The sequence below is a fragment of the Arvicola amphibius genome, chromosome 1 (assembly GCF_903992535.2).
Source record: "Arvicola amphibius chromosome 1, mArvAmp1.2, whole genome shotgun sequence".
NCBI lineage: Eukaryota > Metazoa > Chordata > Mammalia > Rodentia > Cricetidae > Arvicola > Arvicola amphibius.
Genome location: NC_052047.1, coordinates 178,548,038 through 178,569,583, shown reverse-complemented (window position 1 = coordinate 178,569,583; position 21,546 = coordinate 178,548,038). Strand labels below are relative to the sequence as shown.

The window sequence follows — 21,546 nt, the reverse complement described above, 5'->3', positions numbered from 1 at the left end:
AAGTCCAGGAGACATCCTTGGCTGCTGTCTTCCCTCATCTTCATCCTCCACAAGCAAACGGTTTGTCCCGCCTTCCCAAGCATAGCCCAAGATGATTTCACACAATCCTTCACGAACGCCACGCACCTTCAAGGTCCCATCAGCTTTTCCTCCTTCAAGCAGCTGCACAACTCATCTCTATTTTTATTCGTGCTCCTTCAAGCCTGTGCCTCGCCGAGGAGCCAGAGTCAAAGTGCTCATGGCTCAGGTCTCCTGTACAAACGTCCGGTGCTGCCCACCGAACCTTGCATGAACTCCTTATGCTGGCCTGCCAGGCCCTCCCTGAACTAGCTCTGGAACTTCATTGGCATCCGTCGATGGGCACCAGGGCAGCACCTCTCTCTCCTAGCATCAAGTACAAAGAAGGCTCAGTCAACGGTTTGCAGCTCCTGGACCACAGAGCTCGCCAGCCTCTCTTCCTCTGAATCCACATGAGTGCTTCTTTCTTGAAGCCCTTAGCCTTTCAACTCAACTGTTACTCCTCAGTTTTTCCTGAACCCACTCCTACCCCCATATAAATAACCATCACCCCCACAGCACCGTGTCTCACTTTCTCCAGGGTGCTTATTCACTCTAGGGTGCTCCAATTCTCACTGACTTCTGTTTAGCATTCGTGGTCTCCCACCCCCACGAGAAGGTGAGCTCCCTAGGGAGAACGGAGCCAGGGCTCTCGTCCTTACCACAAGATTCCAAGCACACAAACATTGCACAGCCATAGCAGGTGTTTCAAAGGCCTCTGATGGATGGAGTGTTCAAGCAACCACTCCTGACCTCCCTCTCCAGCATCCTCATCCTCCCCTCTTTGAGTCTATGGTGCTGCTGCTGCTTTTTTTTTTTTTTTTTTTTTTTATAATATGCTGGGGGTTGAACTCAGGCTCACACACTTGCTAGGCAAGCACACTACCATTGAGTCATGTCTCCTGCCCATCTTTAATACATGGAGGGAAAAGTCACGTCTAATCGTTCCTTGGAAATTTCTTAAGCAGTCTTGGCATGAATGAATAAATTATTTAAAGACCTTATGTACTCAAGGTGGGGACTTAGGGTGGCCGTGACCTTTTACCAAGAAATTTGAGCCCTGAATCACCTCCAAGGTTTATTTCAGCAGTCACAAGGTACAACTTTATGTGTAGGAACAGTTATAAATAAAAATTTATTAACGCAATCATATTACAAATGCTAAAAAAGTTCGTAAAAAGGAACCCATAGAAAGTCTTTTTAAGAAAAAACATTTTTATACTGAGTGATCATTCCTTAATTTGCTGGCCCTGTAGATGTGTGCTGTTGGAAGTTGGATTTTCGTAAAGCAGGGTACACTAATGACTTCCTCAGAAGGCAACCCTCTTTACATGCACACAGCGGTCCACCTGGCTCCAGCTGGTTAGCTAGAAATAACAGACAAGTCATTTCGTCTGGCTGACGTGTCTGTAAAAATGGCTCCCTTCTCTGGGAAAAAGAAGCAGCAAAAAATCTTCCTCCATTCGTTCCTGAGCAGCGACATGTTGTACAGGATGGGGTTCAGGGCAGAGTTGGCGAACGTGAAGGTCATCACCCAGAAGAAGAAGGATGGCCAGATGACCAGGTCCTGCCTGAAGTTCTGGATCAAGAGGAGGAGGATGGTGATGATGATGGGACTCCACATGATGAAGAAGGAGAGCATGAGCAGGAAGAGGGTGCGGAAGAGCCTGTAGTCCTGCTGGGACACTCGGATCTGGTGGCTTTCCGAGTAGGCCAAGCTCAGCGTGAGCCTCTTCCTTGACGCCTTTGTGATCTGCAGGAAAACACAAAGAACTGGAGCCACAGGTCACAGCGGGAGTCAGGGGTCTCCGGTTGGCTGGTTTTTCTTTTGTGATACTGAAGATGGAAGCCCAGGTGGATTGGGGTGGGGCTAGAGATGGTGGGTTGCAGTCTGACCAGGCACTCCTGGCCTGGAGTGTAAAGGACATTATGTCTATCAGCCTGATGTGCCTGCCAGTCTGTTACCTCTGTCCCGAGGGAAGAGAGCCAATGGATTGTGTCTTAACCATGTTAGTGGTCCTTACCAACTTCAGCTGCTGGGGCTGGCCCAGGCCCTATCTCTCCTAGCCACACTGCCAGTTCTGTATGGGATGGGATGGGGTGTGGGGCCTATTTTCCTACAACCTGCATCTCAAGAGAGAAAGTAATTTTAAAGTCATTAGCATCATTCACAATTTGGGCAAGTTTAGCTCATCAAAATGGCCTAAAATTTTCTCCTCACAATTCTTTTAATTCCCTAATTGAAGGATAGATGCTTAACCACCGCCTGATTGCACAAGTGCCTCTCACTCTGTTTGTGATAGAGACAAGGACAGCGGGTGCCCAGTGAATGGAACCCTCTGAACGTGCCTGACAACCAGAACGCCAGGAAGCAAGCAATTAGGATGGCTGCGCTTTCCTGTTGGCGCCCCGCCATGTGTCAGACATTTATTTTACTGGTTGTCACCTTTAATCTTCGCATAGCCCCTGTGCTGTCACACCGCTGTTGTTCTTGCAAATTGATTCGCAGGAAATGTAAGTTACCATCTGACTCATTTTCGTGCTACTAAATAGTAACAGCCCCCTCCCTGGGGGGGTCCATCCTACTTAGGGCCCCGCCTACTCTGCCTTGCCGGCAGGGGTAGCTCAGCAGACAATTCCAGCTCCGTGGGGCCAGGGCTCTTGCAGGTGCCTGAAGGTGGCTGTGATAAACAAAGCGATTGGAGGTCCCCCGCCCCCGCCCCCGCCCCCGCCCCCGCCAACAGATGCTACTTTTCCTCCTCATGCCACAGTCGCCACAGTTTGTACAATCAGGAAGAAAATGAGGCACTGTCGTAAAATGTGAGTCCTTCCTTGCTCCCCAGCCCACATTAGACAGTCAGGCTCGTTAGCATCTAGCCAGGGTTTCAAATGTCTCTGGCTTTGGTGAAATGCCTCCGGTGCTTTTATGAAGTGCACCATTACCTTCTGGGGGTTAACTCTGACCCTCAAAACAAACGGGGGCGGGTGTCGTGGGGTTCTCCCACCTTGGGAGCCCCACCCAGGGATGCCCATGCTCCTCTTCACTTTGGTATATTGCACATTGGGAGGGGGCAGCGCTCATAAGAAAGTGCTCTGTGACCACTGGGAACCTGGTAAAACACAAAATGTCTGTGAAGAAAAGTTCCTGGAAGGAGCTACACCTGCCACTAACCCTTCTGCAGGTCTGATGAGCCAACTAGAATGTCGGCGACATCAGAGAGGCCAGAGTGCTGCAGAGCCAAGCCCAGTTATAATTTATCTTTGGCCACTTTGAGCACCCGTAATAGCTATTCCACACCTGCCTCTGTGTCTGGCCTAAGAGCCTTGAGACCCACAGGTGCAGCCATTTGTAATGTATTTACTCAACAGGCCAGTTGCTTCCCCTAACTAAGGGCTAAGTGTGTCATCAGAAGGCATCTGAGACCTACAGCAAAGGTTTCCTTGTTTGACTGTAGCTCACCCACCTGATGTTCCCACCAAAAGTTATTTGAAAACTGTCTTGGTTTGTGACTTTCTTTTTTCTGTTATTATAAAAAAAATCACAAAACAATTATCATATGGGAAACATGGAACTTGGGGAACCCTGAATCTATGTTCCTGGGCCATGGCCACTCATATTTGGCTCCAGAATAAATTATGTCTCATCGTCGTTGAACTAAGAGTTGTGTTTTTTTCCAGGTCCAGTGGGACCCACTTTGAGACACTTGGATTCAGTGATCCAGGGTTGCACACTTCTCTGGAACTGTCGAGGTGACTTTTGCTCACTAGGGCGTAAGAGGTGCTAATCCCACGCAGCTGCTTGTTTCGGACTTTTTCTCTCTAGACCTTTAACGAAGTCCATCTTTAAAACAGACCTTTTGTGGCTCACTGGAACTAGGAGGGAACCCTATTTCCACCCAGCACCCTTCTGTCATGCCAGGACACACCAGCTGGAGGCTGGCAGGGAAGGGGATTCCCGCTGACAGAAGTTGGGGTCCTGAGGGTTTAGCCTCCTCCGTGGTGCTCATTGGCTAGTCAGTAGTGTGCTAGTTAGGATCATCAGACGAGAGTCCCCACCTTCCCAGAGGTCTAGCTCCAAAGAAATATGACTTTGGAGGAAAGCAAGAACTGGAAAGAGTAGTGTCAAGAAACACATGAAAAAACCAGATGGCAAAGGACTGGAAATGCCTACCAAGCCCATGCGACAACAAAGCATGTTCAAGAAGAGCCTGCCTGCTATGTACGTGCGCAATATACAACCAAGGGAGAGCTAAATGCTATGTAAATTACCCATGAAGGGCTATAACGCTAGAGGACCACTTTTGGGGTGTTTTAACAGGGAAGCTTTCTCACAGCTCATATTAGATTACCCCATTCTCAGGGCTGTCTTCCTCTTAATTATCTACCTATCCCTATGTCTATTATTATGTGTCCCTGGTGCAATTATTTTTTCTAGAACACAAGAACCTGGAAACTTCAACAGGTGCCTTCAGAACTCAGGAGCCAAATCTAATCCTATCACTTGGCCACGGTCCCCAGTGGTAGGTAGTGAGGCCAGGCCTCGTGTTCTGTTGGAGCAGATTTTTGTTCCTCAGCTAAACTCTGCGGTAAGCAGAGGGAATTCCATCTGCGTGCCATAGCGTCACTGGTTCATTCAACAAATAGTTACCGAGAAATATTTACCTGCTATATGCTAAGCTCTCTTGAAGAGGCTGGACCCTGAGCAAGAAGTAAGAGCGTCCTGCCTAGACTGCATTCCCATGCCCTGTGTATGTGGCCAGTGGACAGGAGAATAAGAAGCACAGAAGCACAGTTACAATGGCAGAGACATCACAGCCCATCATGTTTATGGCTGCTGGGTAACTTGTAAGTCTTCTCACAAGCTGCCAGCCTTCACAGTCTGATCCAAGGCACTTAGGAATCACTGAGAACCTATTCCCTTGGGAAAACTGTCAATAGGAAAAATATTACTGGGGCTGGAGAGATAGCTCAGAGGTTAAGAGCATTGCCTGCTCTTCCAAAGGTCCTGAGTTCAATTCCCAGCAACCACATGGTGGCTCACAACCATCTGTAATAGGATCTGGTGCCCTCTTCTGGCCTGCCGCATACACACAGACAGAATATTGTATACATAATAAATAAATAAATATTTAAAAAAGAAAAATATTACTGAAAGCGAAAGAGGAAGCAGAGAGGGCAGAGGGCAAATATAGTCACTGCCCAGCACATGAAGCAAGATCAGCAAGGGAAGAGGTAGCTGGATGCCCACTCTGAACCACTGCTCAGGTCAAAACCAGCAAAGGTTAGAGCAGGGCTTCCTACTGAGGGCTCTGTGCAGGACCAGTGGGAGAGATGCTCTGTATGCGGAAGTGGGTTCTGTGATCAGATTTAGCACCACCACCTGGTTAATTCATGGGTTGGAGATGTCCAAAGTGTATTAGCATAAAAAGGCTCTTGAGTCTCACAGTAGAGAATCCCATGCAGCTAATTCAGTGCTTCTTAAGTTTCTTTGCAGGACTGTCTCTGTACACCCGTCATCCCATGGAGCTCCAGAGGGCAGCCAGAAAGATGCTGCTTTGTGGTTAAAGAATAGGATAATAGGAGAAGAGCACCTTCCAAGCCCAGAAATGGAGCCTGAGTTAGAGGCAGTAGAGACAGGAAGAGGAGGCAAGACTGGTGAGGTGGGGTGGAGCGATAGATCCTTGACCAGCGAATGTGGCTAATTCAATATTGATGTTCAGTGGAGTCGATAGCTGTGCTCCTGGCAGAAAAGGCCCAGCAGGAGGGCCAGTTTAGTGTGCCTGGGCTGTGCACCTTCTTGGGGAGGAGATGCCAACCGTGAGGCCCTGTCCAGCCTCTGACACATTTCCCATCTTTCTAGGCACCAGCCCACCTAGATATGAGACAGGAGGGAATTCGGGGTTCAGGCAGAAGGCAAATTGCCAAGTGATGTGGGAGTCCCCTCTGTGTGCTGTGACTGCCATTAATAAATAAAGAAACTGCCTTGGCCTGTTGATAGGGCAGAACTTAGGTAGGCAGAGAAAACTGGACTGAATGCTGGGAGAAGGAAGGTGGAGAGAGAGACACCATGGAGCTGCCAGAGTCAGACATGCCGAATCTTTGCCGCTAAGTCACTGCCACATGGCAATATATAGATTAATAGAAATGGGTTAAATTAATATAAGAGTTAGCCAATAAGAAGCTAGAGCTAATGGGCCAAGCAGTGATTTAATTAAAACAGTATCTGTGTGATTATTTCGGGTCTAAGATAGCCTGGTAGCCTGGACAAACAAGTGGCCTCCTGCTACAGCCCAGACTAGGTAGGGGTTCTGGATCTGGTTCGTGTGTAAGGAAGCAAGGGGTCTAAATTTGGACTGTGACCTGGAACTCAGATGGCTTTCCACAGCTGCAAACCAACACTGGCCTTTGCTGCACATGAAAGCTGTGCAGGGGTCTGAGGTGTGGACGTGCAGGGCTGAGAGTTTCCACTCCAGAGTGGGGGGAGCTGGTGCACTGCTTTCCAGAGGAGTGGAAGGAGAGCTCTCTCCCCTCCCTCATCCTGAAGGAACTGTCTGATCTTCCCTGATGGAAAGGCTCAGTCTTGAGACTGAGATTGCAGTGGAGGGGAAATCACACTCCCCACAGGAGGGTGTGTCACTAGAGCCTTCCTGACTCCTCTGGGTCTCATGAGTGGAAGCCCACAAGGGGAGCTTAGATGCTGCTGTCCCTCCCAGAGGGAAGGGTTAGAAGAACAACCCAGCCTAGCAAATAGCATCCGCCGTACTGTTCAGGGCCTACTGTGCCCAGAAGGGCAGTTCTCACAGTCTGGCCTTACGCAACTTCACCCTAGAAATTAAGGCTGCCAATCTGCAATGAATGAAATGGGGCCCAGAGAATGCAAGTAGCAGGCCCAAGCAACACAGCAAAGTAAACTAGCAGAAAATACACGAATCTCAGGAATTATTTTTTTTGGGGGGGGGGGGGTTGAGACAGGGTTTCTCTATAGTTTTGGAGCCTGTCCTAGACTAGCTCTTATAGACCAAGCTGGCTTCGAACTCACAGAGATCTGCCTGCCTCTGCCTCCAGAGTGCTGGGATTAAAGGCATGCTTCACCATGGCCCAGAATAAAGCTCGGTAATTTTAAAAGAACCTTCCAAGCCTCATCTGTTCCCATTGTTCTTTGCTCTCCACCAGGCCCCTCATTGGTCCTTCATGTTTGTGCAATAACTAACAGCTTGCTCTAGCTTGGTGCTGACACAGAAACCCTCTCCCTTGTGCTGAGGTGTTTCTTGCTTTAAATCACAGCATCATCGTCCAGCTGCTTCTTCATCAAAGATCCTTCTAGGCAGACTTAAACTTGCACACTCCTGAACCACACCCGCTCCCTGCCAACATTCTGCAGGTAGCACTCTTAACAAACCTCTGAGGATGGGACTCTGGGGCCAGTCTGCCTGGGTTTAAATACTGAAGCTGACACCTATAAGCCCGGTGACTTTGGGTAAACTGCACAACATCTCTGGGTCATGTCATCTGAGGATCTTGTTAGGATAAGATTTGTTAGTGTTTGCTACGTGAGAAACACTACACACATACTTATTTTTTTTAAAGCAATTAAAATGCAGCCTAGCACTTGGGAGGCAAAGGCAGAAGGATTAATGCAAGTTCCAGGCCAGTCAAGTCCACATAGGGAGTTACAGACTTTCTGAAACTATAGACTGAGACTCTGCTTCAACAAAACCAAAACAGTACAAACATTTAAAAATATATTCTAGGGAGCTGGAGAGATGGCTCAGAGGTTAAGAGCACTGACTGCTCTTTCAGAGGTCCTGAGTTCAATTCCCAGCAACCACATGGTGGCTCACACCCATCTATAATGAGATCTGGTGCCCTCTTCTGGCATGCAAGCATACATGGAAGGAATTTTGTATACATAATAAATAAATAAATAAATCTTTAAAATGTATTCTATTTTTCTCTTCTTTTATTGTGATTTTGTGATACTAATTAATTCTTTTATAATATTAAATATGCCAAGCCATCCATTGCAAGTGATTTCCAGGGCTCCATACTCTGGAATTTGCCTCACCTATTAGAATAAGCCCAAGCTTGGATCTCTTCAGAGACAAGAGCACATCTCCTATAGAACCTGGAGCCAGCAGCCTTAGGTGAGGTTAGCCTGGGGTGGGTTATGTTTGTGAGAAGGCTTACACAACCATAAAGGGGTCATAAAAGCGGCCAAAAGGTGATCAGGGCCTTTTCAACACACCTGTTGATCACAGCCCACACAAAAGATGCTATAAACTTCAACTGCTGCACACCTCCAAGAGGGCTCAAGAGCTTGGAGGCAAATCTTACAAGTGAACTTAACTGTACATGCTTGTGTTTGTTGGGTGGTACCTTCCATGCTCAGAGGATGCCTTATGAGCCAGGAACCAGAGTCTGGCCCATCTTTTATATGTCTGTGTACACACATTTACTTTTCTAGGTGACTTCATTTATTTCCTGTGCCACACACACTTGAAGTGGGTGTTCCTGAGGATTAGGTCACTGGCCCGTGGGGACAGGAAGGGCTTTTGGCCAAGTTCTATCCTCCATCCAGGAGCCACTTTATGAGTGTGTTCAATTTGTGAGCAGAATACATAAGCTGGGTGTGATTTTATATTAGTATATGATACTTCCATAATTCCATAAAAAAACTTACAGAGTTGACATTGTAGATTACTGCTCTGTTTGTGGGAAAACAGTGGACACAACTCCAAAGTCCACGAAAGGAATATATCATACCTATACAATGAAGGCTGTGTAACTCTTAACCAGCAAGATTAGCTACAGGAACTGATAGAGAAAGATCTCCTGATACGGTGTTGAGTGGAAAAGAAAAGGACATTATCAAGCCGCACCATCCGCTATCTGAACAGAACAGTGAACAGCGCCAACAGCCACCTGACCATTTGAACCTACACACAAGCGTCCATGGTGCTGAATGACCACAAAGAGACCACAGTTGGGTCATTAAGGCTGGGAAGAGAATAGATTTTCAACGTCTGTGTTACACAGCTAGGTGCCTGTTTTCAACTTCATGTTCTTATAACCTGGTAGTATTTTAATGATGAAAAGGTTCAGAACATAGCTGATTTAGAAAACAAAAGCCAAAATAAATATACAAACTCTCGTCCCTCACTGTTACGGGGTTAGCAAAAGGTCTGCCCAGCGAATCAGGATCAGACTGTTAGAACCTCCAAGGTATGATCCGACCTGGAAGTTCTAAGATTCTACAGGAAATGCCCAGATGGAGTGAAGATCAGAACAGCACTGAAGCAAACATACCTGTAAAATTTTGGAGTAACTGATCACAATAACCAGCCCTGGCACCAGGAAGTTGAAAGTCACAAAAAACACATCCCACAAGATTTCTCCTACGCGGTTGGGCCAATCCAATGTGCAAATCGGAATTTCCTGTTCACAAAAGGGAAAACAATATCACTTCAGTGCTGGCTTCTTCCTTTGCCTCTAACCCAGTTCTCGTTTGGGGCTGTGGGACACTATTACACGGAGTGCGACACAGCTGCTGTGGTAGTAAATTCTGGAATCTGCTCCTCCTCCGCCCATGACATTTCCTTACAACCACCTGTCCCAGGTGCAGCAGGCTACCATAATTATAACTCTCACTCTCCAGGAAGGCCTGAACCTCAGGGTCATAGGCAGGGAAGAGCTGGAGGCATTTCCCAGGACTGGTCTTTCCACTTCTCTGAGCTAAGATGCAAAGAGTATTTGAGCCTTCTCTTACAAGCTTGGTTATTTTGTTCGGTTTGCTTTGGTTTTTCAAGACAGGGTTTCTCTGTGTAGCTTTGGCGCCTGTCCTGGAACTAGCTCTTGTAGACCAGTCTGGCCTCAAATTCACAGAGATTCTCCTGCCTCTGCCTCCCGAGTGCTGGGATTAAAGGCATGTGCCACCACTGCCCCAGCTACAAGCTTGGTTCTTTAAGTGGGAGAAACCTGACCTCAGAAAGGTCTCATAGACTAGAAGTAACATAACCACACACAAGCATCTGGAGACAGGATTGAGGGTCCGGGCCAGTGACACATTGCTGAAACAGCAGGAGCTGGGCTAAGGCATTGTTTACCTGGAGGGTGTTCAATTGCCTGTGTGTTAAGGTCAGGTACACACATGTAATCTAGCTCCTCTGGCCATGGCATGGAAATTGTAAGAACCAAGCAGTTTGAGACAAGCCCAGGTAACACAATGAGACCCTGCCTCAGGTAATACACACACACACAATGGGGCTAAAGAGGTGACTCGGTGGTTAAAAGAGCTGGCTGCTCTTACACAGGACCAAAGTTTAGTTTCCAGCAGCCACGTGGCAGCTCACAATTATCATTAATTCCATTTCTGCCATGTTAGATGCCCTTTTCTGGTCTCCACAAACACCAAGCATGCATGTAGACACACAGACATACATGTAAGCAAAGCACTCATATGTACATAAAATAAAAATTAATAAATCTTTAAAAAGCAGAAACTTGAAGCTCCAAAACAATAACAACAAACAACACAAACACACACACACACACACACAAACTGTCAGTCTCCCTCAAAGAATAGGCCATCTCTCTTCAAGACACTGTGTGGTACCCAGACTTCGAAGCCCTATTCCTCCCTGGAAATAGGACAGAGCATCAGGGCAAACAGCTAGACTGCTTGAAAGGCATGGGGGTTTATGGTTGCACTGTGCTGAACTCAAAAGTCTGATACTAACTACAAAGACGAAGTGTGAGTGGCCTACTGGACAGTAGGAAATCTATTACTGCAACCATTCCTTCCATTGAGTAAACATGTCCGTAGAAATGGGTATGGATGTGAATGCATCTTCCCACACCTGAACTCCTCGTGCCTACTTGATCATAAGAACAAAGGTAATTAGAACAGAATTTACCCCAAACCCTCCCAAATATCAGACATGTATTTAAGAGCACGTACAATGTAAAAGGTCATATCGATGATTTTTGATATAGTAGTATATGTATCTGAGCCACAGACATTCATTCATTAATTAGATCAATAACTATTGAATACTAAATACATTAGGGAAAAACAAAATTTTTAACATTTGCCAACATGAATCATAATTGAGTAAACTCAAAATGTTGTCAAATAGTTTTATATCCAGTATTAGCAAGACACAGAAGCATTTCATATTTATTGAACATTTACTGTACACCAAGAACTGCCTCCTATATGTAAGGATGTGGTTATGTTTACAACACCCTTACTGAAACTCGCATTATTAATTTTCCTGTTTCGTAGAAGAGGAAACTAAAGCCAGAAACATCCTTCAAAAGTAACAGTCTAAAACACTAATGGTTAATTGTTTTCACTGGTAACAAATTGCTCCAAAAAGTATGTAGTTAAAGAAACATCAAGAGAGCTACCAATAGCTGGGCAATGGTGGTGCACATCTTTAATCCCAGCACTTGGGAAGCAGAGGTAGGCAGAGCTCAGTGAGTTTGAGGACAGTGTTTGGTCTACAAAGCCAGTTCCAGAACAGCAAGGACTGTCCCACAGAGAAACATTGTCTTGAAAATAAATAAATAAATAAATAAATAAATAAATAAATAAATAGCTAGAAAATAAACAGATAAATAAATAAATAAATAAATAGCTACCAATAAAACTTTTCAGGGCAGAAAGAGAGAGAGAGAGAGAGAGAGAGAGAGAGAGAGAGAGAGAGAGGGAGGGAGGGAGGGAGGGAGGGAGGGAGGGAGGGAGGGAGGGAGAAAGGGAGAAAGGGAGAGAGGGAGGAAGGAAGGGAAGAAAGAGAAAAAAGAAAGAAAGAAAGAGAAAAAAGAAAGGTAGGATACCCATACCAGATGTGGCGCCATGTGCTCACAAGGCTGAGGCATGACAATTGCTGTCCTTGACTACATAGTGAGACCCTGTCTCAAAACAACAAAATAAAATGATATTTGGGTGGAAGTGTCACACCAGCCCCTAGCATCCATATATCCACAGAGTCTAGAATGTTCGGGTAGAGGCTCCATCCCAAGTCCCCTCCCACCGGAGTTCCCCTCAGTCTAGGCTCCACCCCCGAGAAAGCCCACCAAACGATGACTCCTCCCCAGAGATGCTCAAGACCACGCCCACAGGGTATTTAAACTGCTCCTCAGAGAACAAGCTCCTGGTTTCCTCAACTTTGTCTGGGGCCACCCAGGTATGCCGTGCTCAGAATAAACCTGGACTTATTAATTTGTTTTGATTGGCTTATTACATCAGTGGCCGTGGGTTCCCATTAACCAGAATTTAAACCTAACACATTCATTTCAAAGGAAGAGGAGGACGTTGCTTCCCTTTCCAGCTTTGTTAAATAGATTGTAAATGGGCGGGGCATTCTAAACTCGCTCCTCTACTCCCGCCATCCCCAGCTAATGAGAGAGGACTTGTCAAATTGCTCCTCATTTTGGGAATGAGTAAAGACTTGTGTCTCTCTGAGATCTTGAGTACTTGCAGTTGTGTTACTGCTGTTCCTGGAACAATCCATGCAGCCTCCGGTTTGAACTCAGATCTCTGCCCGCTACAGGACTCTCATTTAGCACACTGGCGACCACAGATATAGACAGGTGTGCTGAAGCCCCAGTCAGGCAAAAGGGTTCCAACCCTAAATGGAATGTGGTGTCTAATCCCTATATTTGTAAAAGAAAACGGTGTCAAAGGGTAGGAAATCATGGCCTCAGAATGATTTCTTAAAGTTCCTAAGATCTCTCTCCAAAAGCCTCCTTCTGTGCATGGGCAATCACTCCTGACTTTATGAGATGTTATAAGAAAATGCTGATGATAGATTAATGTATTTTCTCTACACAAGGGGCCAAAAACCGGGTCCCGAGGCCACACACCTGCCTGGTAGTTACCAGAACCATGTGGAACTGTGTGTGTCTATCCTAATAGAAAAAAACAAACGATCAAATAAATCAAGCCAGGAGATTATGAAGAAAGGGATCCTGCTTATAAAGATTCTACCAGAACCACAACTATGATGGGTAATCTTGGCTGTCTACTTGATCTGGCTGAAAAGGGCTAAGGAGATTAGGAAAGAATCACATCTCTGCATGTATCTGGGAGAGGGTGTCCAGACAGGATTAACTAGGGGAGAAAGACACCTCCCACAGCCTGGGGGCCAGGTTGGAATGGGAGAGAAAGAGCATTCTTAGTAGAGACTCTTGGGAGAGAGCGAGTGCATCCTCTCTACTTTCTGGCCCCTGTGATGCGAGCCGCTGTATCCCACCACCCCCTCCCCACTATGGTTGACTGCAACCTTAGACACTTTGACCCAAAAGAAACCTTTTCTTCCTTGAATTGTGACTTTTGGTCACAATGATACAAAAATAGCTAATATGACTCTACACAAAGGCCACTCCAACCTTACACACTCACAAATAATTCAGGAAGGATATCAGCCTAGTAACTGTCTCTATCCGGGCCTGGATTGACAGCATCCCTGCTGTGAACCTTCCCAGGCAAAGCTCATTATTTCAAAGATTTACATACCCCTCATTTCACCTTTTATAGCCCTCCCCTGACTCAATTACAAGATTTTCATTGATTCTGTTGGCTTATCTCATCTCCCTCCCTCCTCACTTCCCTCTCTTTATTTCTTCCTCCTTCCCCCCCTCATTAATTCAGGATCTTATGTAGCCCTTACTGGCCTGTGATAATACAGTCTTTGCTAGACAGTAAGAATTTTCTATACAGTAAAAATGATCTTGAACTTCTCCTGCCTCCTTCTCCCAGGGGCTAGAATTACAGACCTGCACCTCCATATCTGGTTTATGCAGTGCTAGGACTTGAACCTGGTGCTTCACACCTGCCAGGCAAGCACTCTACCAACTAAGCCACATCACCAGCCCCAGAATTTACCAATACTTTTAGTTAGCATACAAAAGAATAGATTTCGCTCTGACATTTCCATCCATATTATTTCTAGATTTTGTTCTTATTCATCTCTCCAGTGCTCTCCCCACCCCACCCCACCTCCTGCTCCTCCTTTCCCTAATCCTTTTCTTCCCCTGCAAATATGGCATATATCCCTTCCCTCTTCCTTTACTTAACTACACTTTACAATGTTGCTAAATAATTCCTTTTTTTAATAAGAGAAAAAGAGAGTTTGCTTCAGGAAAAAAAAAATGGTTATCAGATACTAGCTCGCCATCAGAGTTGAGTAAACATGACCAGCAGAGACAATCCGCTTACCCCAAGGAAGTTCCCAAATTCTTCTCATGAAGATACCCTTTTGACTTCTGATTTCTAGCTCTCACCCCAGACAGGATGTATGATGAGACAGTAAAGGAGGAACTGTTCACAATACCTTCTGAGCTAAGAATCTGTGAGACTGGCCTAAGTGACAGATTTATATGCTCTTAAGAAGGCATTATATGGCATCGGTGATTAAGTAAAACATGTATGCTTATTTCAAACAGCAACTGGGCCAGTGAGGTGGCTCAGTGGGGAAAGGCATTCGCTGCCAAGCCTGACTTCTTGAGTTGATCCCTTGGACCCACATGGTGGAAGGAGAGAATTAACTCCTGTAATTTGTCCTCTTACCTCCACATGCATGTGCTGTGGCGTATGCATGCACACATATGCACATACACAAACAGTAAATGCATGTTTCAAATGTAAAGCTTAATTATTAAAACCACAACAGAAAGGCGTCATGCCACCATCAGAGAGAGCTGAGCTGGTGTCCTAACTTTATGTCTCCAGGAAACTCCATCTGACACATCACGTCGATTCCGGTCTTCTCTGCAGACGGTGACTTGCAGAGGAGTTGGGCAGAGCCTGACACTGGAAGGTGGACACATGGTGTTACCATAGCCTCTGATTTTTTTTTCTGCTTCTGAAATATATTCTGGTTTTGTAAAAGAACTTTGGAAACCCAAACTGCTCGGCCTGCCTGGTTCACTGGAACTGGCAGCATCAGCAACAGTGTTTAGTGCTATCTGTTCATTCTTCACCAGACTCCTAGGACATTCAGGTGCTTACAGGAGCTGAAAGGAGCTGTTCCAGCTGTGCTGGGAAGGGAGCGGGGTGCTCAGGTGTTGGGACCAGGCAGGATGAAGATGGAGGCCAAGCACAGCAAAGAGTTAAGTGTGGCCGCCACCTCCCGGAGTTCTGCCTCTTCCGATCTCCACCTCTCCCTGGAGAGCTCCTCCATTTCCATAGCTTTTTATTTGTTTGTTTTTCGTTCTAGGGATTAAACACACGCACTCGGCAAACACTCCACCACTGAGCGACATCCTCGACCGTCTACAGTTTCTTTTGGCAGATGACCCAGTTTTCTGCTCAGTGTTCTCCCTAACCCCAGACTTACCCCGCAAAGGACACCCTGCGGGAGGTTTCACAGCTATGTACAATTTGACACACAAATACCCCTCCATATGACTCTACCTCCTGCATTAATTGGGACATGAAGCAGCCCTTCTGCTTCCCCCCCCAGCTACAAGGGAAGTCTGAGGTCCTAGAAGGCCTCCCAGTGTGCTCCCTTATTCTCAATGGCCTCCCTCTCCCAGATGTCCATCTCATTTCCACCAGGCCGCCCCAGGCATCCTAAAGGGTGTCCCTGGCTCTCCTGCTCTCCCGGTCCACGCATGCACCCCGTCCTGTGCTCACTGCTACCCAGAAGAGCCCTCTTCACATCCTTCTGAACCTGGGCAGTCGTCATCTCACTTCCTGCTGGGCCCCCACCAAGGCATGCTGCAACAGTGAAAACCATCTAGGTGCCTGGCACACAGTAGGTACGCAGTACAAACCTGCAAAATGAAAGGTCCCCTGAGACTCTGTGGACGGGCACGCTGACCCTGCTCCACATTGTGATTTATTTAAATGCTGAGTCTACCTCTTTGCATCTGAGTTTCTCTAATGATTGTCACTGCATCATTCCAGGGAGGCCCTAGGCAGCCATCTTCCCCATCCCAGGGCTTCAACCAAAATGGAGGACTCAAGACTATTTTAAAGAATGGGGACTCCCCTCTGGATATCTGCTCTTTTATAAACCTTATTTCCTTTTCTTCCTCCCTAACTTACTATATAACCAAGGATGACCTTGAACTTCTGAAACTTCTTACATCCACCAGGTGTGGATACCTGGTTTAGGTGGTGCTGGGAATGAAACCAGGGCTTTAGACATGCTAAGCAATCCCTATCCCAACAGAGCAGCACACACACCCAACCCTCAACTCTTTGCTTGAGATAGAATCTAACTAGATTTTTCCAGGCTGGCCATGACTGTGTGATTCCCCTGCCTCAGCTGCAGAGTGCTGGGACTGCAGGAATGTGCCAGCACAGACTTTCAAAGGCTAGCCTCTAATATTTACTAACAAAGCAAGTTCACTATGGTCTCCTCAGACAACCTACACTCAACAGAGAGACAGGTGACCTACTGACTTTGCATTACAACAGGGAAGAAAAGAGTGGCAGGCCACAGGGCTCGGGTTCATGAGTTCAGAGGCTATGGCACCCAAAGGAGTCACAGCCAGGCTATGTTCTGGAACTATTTTTTGCCTGACTTTGGTTATTTCTTCTTTCAGAAAATAATAATGGGAACCCTACTTGTGGGGTTACTAGACCACAGGCCACACCACACTACAGACTTGGGTAGTATCTGGGCCCATGTGCACACTTAGTGAAAATACCTCCTGATGTCTGTTTATGTGACTTGTGGTGGGTGGTCAGAGAAGGGTGCCCAGCAAATGTTTGTGGAATGAATGGACGTAAATTCTAGCCAAAGTGGACGGTCTTTCCCACCCACGAGTGTGGGTCACCACCGGGCCAGGGCCAGGCCTAGGCCACAGCACACACAGGCAGGCCTCCTGTTGGAGTAGACGCAGCTGTCCTGACTGAGAAGTCAGTGTTGCTAAGAAGTGTCCACCCTCTTGAAACGGCAGCTGGTTACAGCAATCAGAAGAATTGCGCTGTTTGAAGGATGTTTAAATGCTTATGCCCCCAAGATAAGGAAACTAATAATAGCCAGTAATTTCTTGAGCACTTAACTGTAGATGCACCAGGTGTTGGTCCATTTCTCAAACACCTGTTCCCATGGCAATCTCATGTAGTTGATACATGAGACTCACACTTTGAACAAGGAGAGCACTGTGGGTAGAGGAGGGAAGGCTTGCTTTCTGTGGAGCAGGAACTGCTCCAGAATATGAGGCTCCAAAGCTCACACTCAGATACTAAATAGGTTAGAACTACCAGCATGGCGATCAGCTCCCCTGGACGGCAAGGTACCCCAGCTTACATAGATGAAGGTTTTGAAGGGTCTCGTGACAGCAGAGGCTCTGGGGAGTGAGGGAGGCTGTTTGTGCTCTCTGTGATTGGGAAGGAAACAATTCTTCATCCAAAAACCTCCATTTGTAGCATCCCACTGGGAAAGGCAAATGAGCCACAAGCAGGAAGCTGTTAATCCAAGGACTGGAAAAACAGACATCTGTTATTTGTATTTATTTGCTTATTATTCCTGCATTTATTTAAAGACTGGGCCTCACTCTCTACCCTGAACAGTCTCAAACTTAAGGCAATCCTCCTGCCTCAGCCCCTTGAGTGCTGCAATTACAGAGATGAGTTGTCACCCCTGGCTCTGCTAATTAATGTTAAACGTGAAACCTGCCTCCAACTAGAGCAGATCCTTCTCTGCCATTTTCTTTCTTAAGCGGCTACTCCTCCTCACTCTCCTTATGCCCACCCAGCCCCTCCTATTCTTACTTCTTCAACTGCTGAGTTTATAAAATTGAATGTTTCCTACAATGTCAGGTCACAGTCTTTGAGGAACTGGAGCATTTCTCCATGTTAGGATCTCTTGGCATAAATACAGAAAATATGGAATGCAAAGGTCCCCTTATTCTTAAGGGATACATATTCTAGAACCTCCTAGAAGGTAATGGAAGCCGGAGCTACACTGATCCCTATGTGCACTGATTTTCTATACATACATCCTTAGGCTAAATTTTAAGATATGAATATGGCACAGTGAGAGATTAACCAGAAATTAACAAATTATAACCACAGACTGAAATAAAATTTATTTAAAATTTAGGATTATTTTTCTGAAATTTCCACTTAATATTTTCTGACCTCACTTGTCCATGGGTAACTGAAGCCACAGTAGCTAAAACTGTGGGAAGTAAAGCCTCAGAGAAGAGTTGTGTTCTATAAAAGAGGGTATAGTCAACCGGCCACGATGGCCCAGGCCTTGAATACCAGCACTCATAGGCAGAGGCAGGAGGATCTCTGTGTGTTCAAGGCTAAAATGGTCTATGTAGAGAGTTCCAGGGCAGCTAGAGATACACAACACATACACTGTCTCAAAAAGTGGAGAAAGGAAGGGGGAAGGGGAGGGAGGGAGAAAGGAGGGAAAGGAGGGAGGAAGGGAAGATGAGAGAGAGAGAGAGAGAGAGGCTCAGAGAGAAACACAGAGAGAGCTGGGGAGAGGGACAGAGACAGTCAGGGAGAGGAGATGACAAGAACGGCAGGGAGCCAGAACACGGCCCCATTTTTTTATTACAAGTTTCCCCATCCCAGCCCTACTATTTTCAATAACTAAGGCTCCTATCAACTAAGGCTGAACCCCTAAAACAACATCAGCCCATTCTGTCCTAGAGACATTGACCAAATGCTCCCCTCATGACCCTTGAAATCCAGCAGGTGTTTTTCAGTAAAACAAGAGGTTTTCAGGCATGGTCTCCACTGAAGTTCCTGCAGTAAAATTCTGGAGGTGCTCTAGGGGGCTCCAGTCCTACACATCCCCACCCAGGGGGATGACTACAAAGAGAACAACTCAAGTCCTCTTGCTCAAGCCCCAGGGACCGCGGTTGTACTGCTTCAGTCTGGGGTTTGGCTGGGAGGCAATATGACCTTCCTCTCCTCCTTCTCTGCCTCCTTCTTCGTGTTATTTACCAGCTAAATAGGATTTTACCCGAATGGCTTTTAAAAAAGGACAGTACATCTGGGAATTTAAGATATCCTATTTGGTCTTAATTCTTGGAACTGAAGTCCTTCTGTGTTAAGAACAAGAAATCCTTTAAGTTCTATGAGAAAATCAGCAGTATTGCTATATAACCCAGGGGAAGACCAGCTTAAACAGAGAAGCCATGGCAGAGCCTTGCTCTTACTGGGGTGTCCACCATTTTGAGACTGTGGCACCCGGCATTGCCATCTGTGTCAGGTCATATTCATAGTTTAGTATCCACATACAGACAGTCGGATACAGGTTGGACATGCCTGGGACCTAGCTGATCGCTTTGGTGTAGAGTTAGGCGTGAACAGTCACTTATTCCAGAAGTATCGATATGGCCTGCCATGATGCTCAGGCATATCTGGGCTGAGGACAAGCGGGAGTAAAATAGAGACCTTTATCTCTTCCTGGTCAGCTCCACCCATCATCCAGGGAGATGTGGCCACAGGCTTACATGTTTTTGATTAAATGCCACAGGCCTGATGGGTCCCTGCTCATTTGCCATTCGAAGTCATTATCAAACAAACATTCGCCTCCACAGTATTCCACACAAGAAACAAACTTCTAATATCAGGGTTTAGGGTTTGATTTTTTTTTAAGATTCCATTTACCCAGGACGTAGCCTTCATCCATCCTCCCCCTCGACAAAAAATAAGCTCTCCTCTGTGTTGGGGGGCGGGGTTCAGGGGGTCACATGATCTGTCCAGGCGGCATCCCACCACTGTGGGGTTTCTCTTTGGGACGGTACTGCTAAGTACTAGCCTGGCTCTAAGAGAGATGCGGGGTGCCCCAGCTTCTGTGAAATAAGTGTGATGTTAACAGTAGCGTGACATCTGGACAGAACGTAGCAACTCAACCTTGCACCCTGCTGTCCCCTCTAGATGTAAGCTCTCCTTGCTTAATTTGCCCTCTAATCGTCAGTTCATTTTGCAAAACTCCGGGAGAATCCCTTTAACAGCATTTGGGCGGACTTACTTACCCACTTGGCACTGTGGGGAAACTGACGAAATTAAACTTCAGAACACTGGGCAGTAGGTCTGCCAAAAGGATTCGATTCCACAAAGGGCCTATTACTGTAACTAATCACCATCCTCCTAGCTTCAGTCCGATGCCCCCCTCCCCACCCCACCCCAGCTGGCCCGAACACCTGTTGCTTTGCACGCAGCCTGGGCTCACCTGGTCCCCTCCGGGAAGGCGCTGCGGGACCACTCGGAACAAGATGCAGAGGGGCAGCGCGGCGAGCGCTGAGTAACCCCAGATGAAAGTCAGCAGCGCTGCCTGCGCCGGCCGCCCAGGGCCCCTCAAGCCGCGCTGCAGGCGCACGATGCACACCATGCGCTCCAGGCTGACCGCCGCCAGCGTGAGGATCGTGACGCTGCCGCTCATGGTCACCACGTAGAAGAGCAGGTGGCAGACGATGGGGCCCAGCAGCCAGGCCTCGGTCCAGCGTACGATGAGCACCAGAGGGATGGCGCTGGTGAAGAGCAAGTCCGCGCAGAAGAGGTTGAGCACCAAGCTGACTGTCGTCCCGCGGCGCCGACGGCGCGCCACGAGCACCAGGGCACATGCATTGCCCAGCAGTGACACCACAAAGATGAGCCCCAGCACCGTGGTCTCCACGGCACTCAGTACTAACCGGTGGTCGCTCTTGACATCCGAGAAGAAAGGGAAATGGGTGCGATTGACTTGGTCCAGGTTGAGCGAGGGGCCAGTGCCCGTCGTCGTCTGCGCACACTCAGGAAACATGCCGGGCGCCCGGGCGCCCGCCGCAGTCTGCGAGAGCGTTCATCTGCGAGGTAACTCAGTGCCAAGGCAGGGGAAGAGGGAGGGAGGCAGTTGCGACACCTCCCCTCTCGCCCCCTCCCGCCTGAGCAGCTGCCCAGGCGCTGGGCGTAGGAGCGGCGTCCAGGGCGCACCGGAACGAGGAAGTGCTTGGCAACACTAACCTGACACCGTGGGCGGGGATGTGGCCACCAAGGCAGAGGGCTCAGACTCTTGGGCAGTCTGAGAGCTCTTAAACCAGAAAAATAAAATAATCCCTGCCTCCCTCCCCCGGTACAGCCTTCTTCATCTTTCATGGACACTGACTATTGGAAGCCCTTTATCCATCCACCTATTTAGCTAACCTTGATTGAAGCGTGTCAGAGTTGAACTTTGGAAATGGTATGGACCTGTGTGGTTTAAAACCCATTAAAGCAACTTGTAATGGGCTGGGGTTTATTTGACTTTAGAGTGAGTTCATCACTCTGTACACGAGTTTGTTTGCTTTTATTTGTAAAATGGAAATTTCTTTGCCTGAGAATTTGGTTCCTTAGTAGAGCCTATAACCTAGCACTTATGAAGTCCTCCTTTTGATTCCCAGAATGGAAATTCAGGGAGGAGCAAGAGGGAGGGAGAGGGGAGGGAAAGAGGTCCGGTGCACAGTCAAGCTGTAAATGTGCCTCAGGCACCCAGTATGAGAAAGCCAGGGCAGTCTGATTCTGTCAGAGGAGAAAACTGAGCCTCAGCA

General features: G+C 47.2%; 1 protein-coding gene across 1 annotated transcript; it reads right to left on the bottom strand.

Moving 5' to 3' along the window:
• Window positions 1-1,411: 1,411 nt before the first annotated feature.
• Ffar4 (free fatty acid receptor 4) lies at window positions 1,412-20,783 on the bottom strand. The gene is made up of 3 exons (XM_038310144.1): window positions 20,214-20,783; window positions 9,364-9,492; window positions 1,412-1,810 (listed from the first exon to the last, which is right to left on the bottom strand). The coding sequence occupies exons 1-3, from the start codon at window positions 20,781-20,783 to the stop codon at window positions 1,421-1,423; spliced, it is 1,089 nt and encodes a 362-aa protein (XP_038166072.1). The 3' UTR covers window positions 1,412-1,420.
• Window positions 20,784-21,546: the final 763 nt, after the last annotated feature.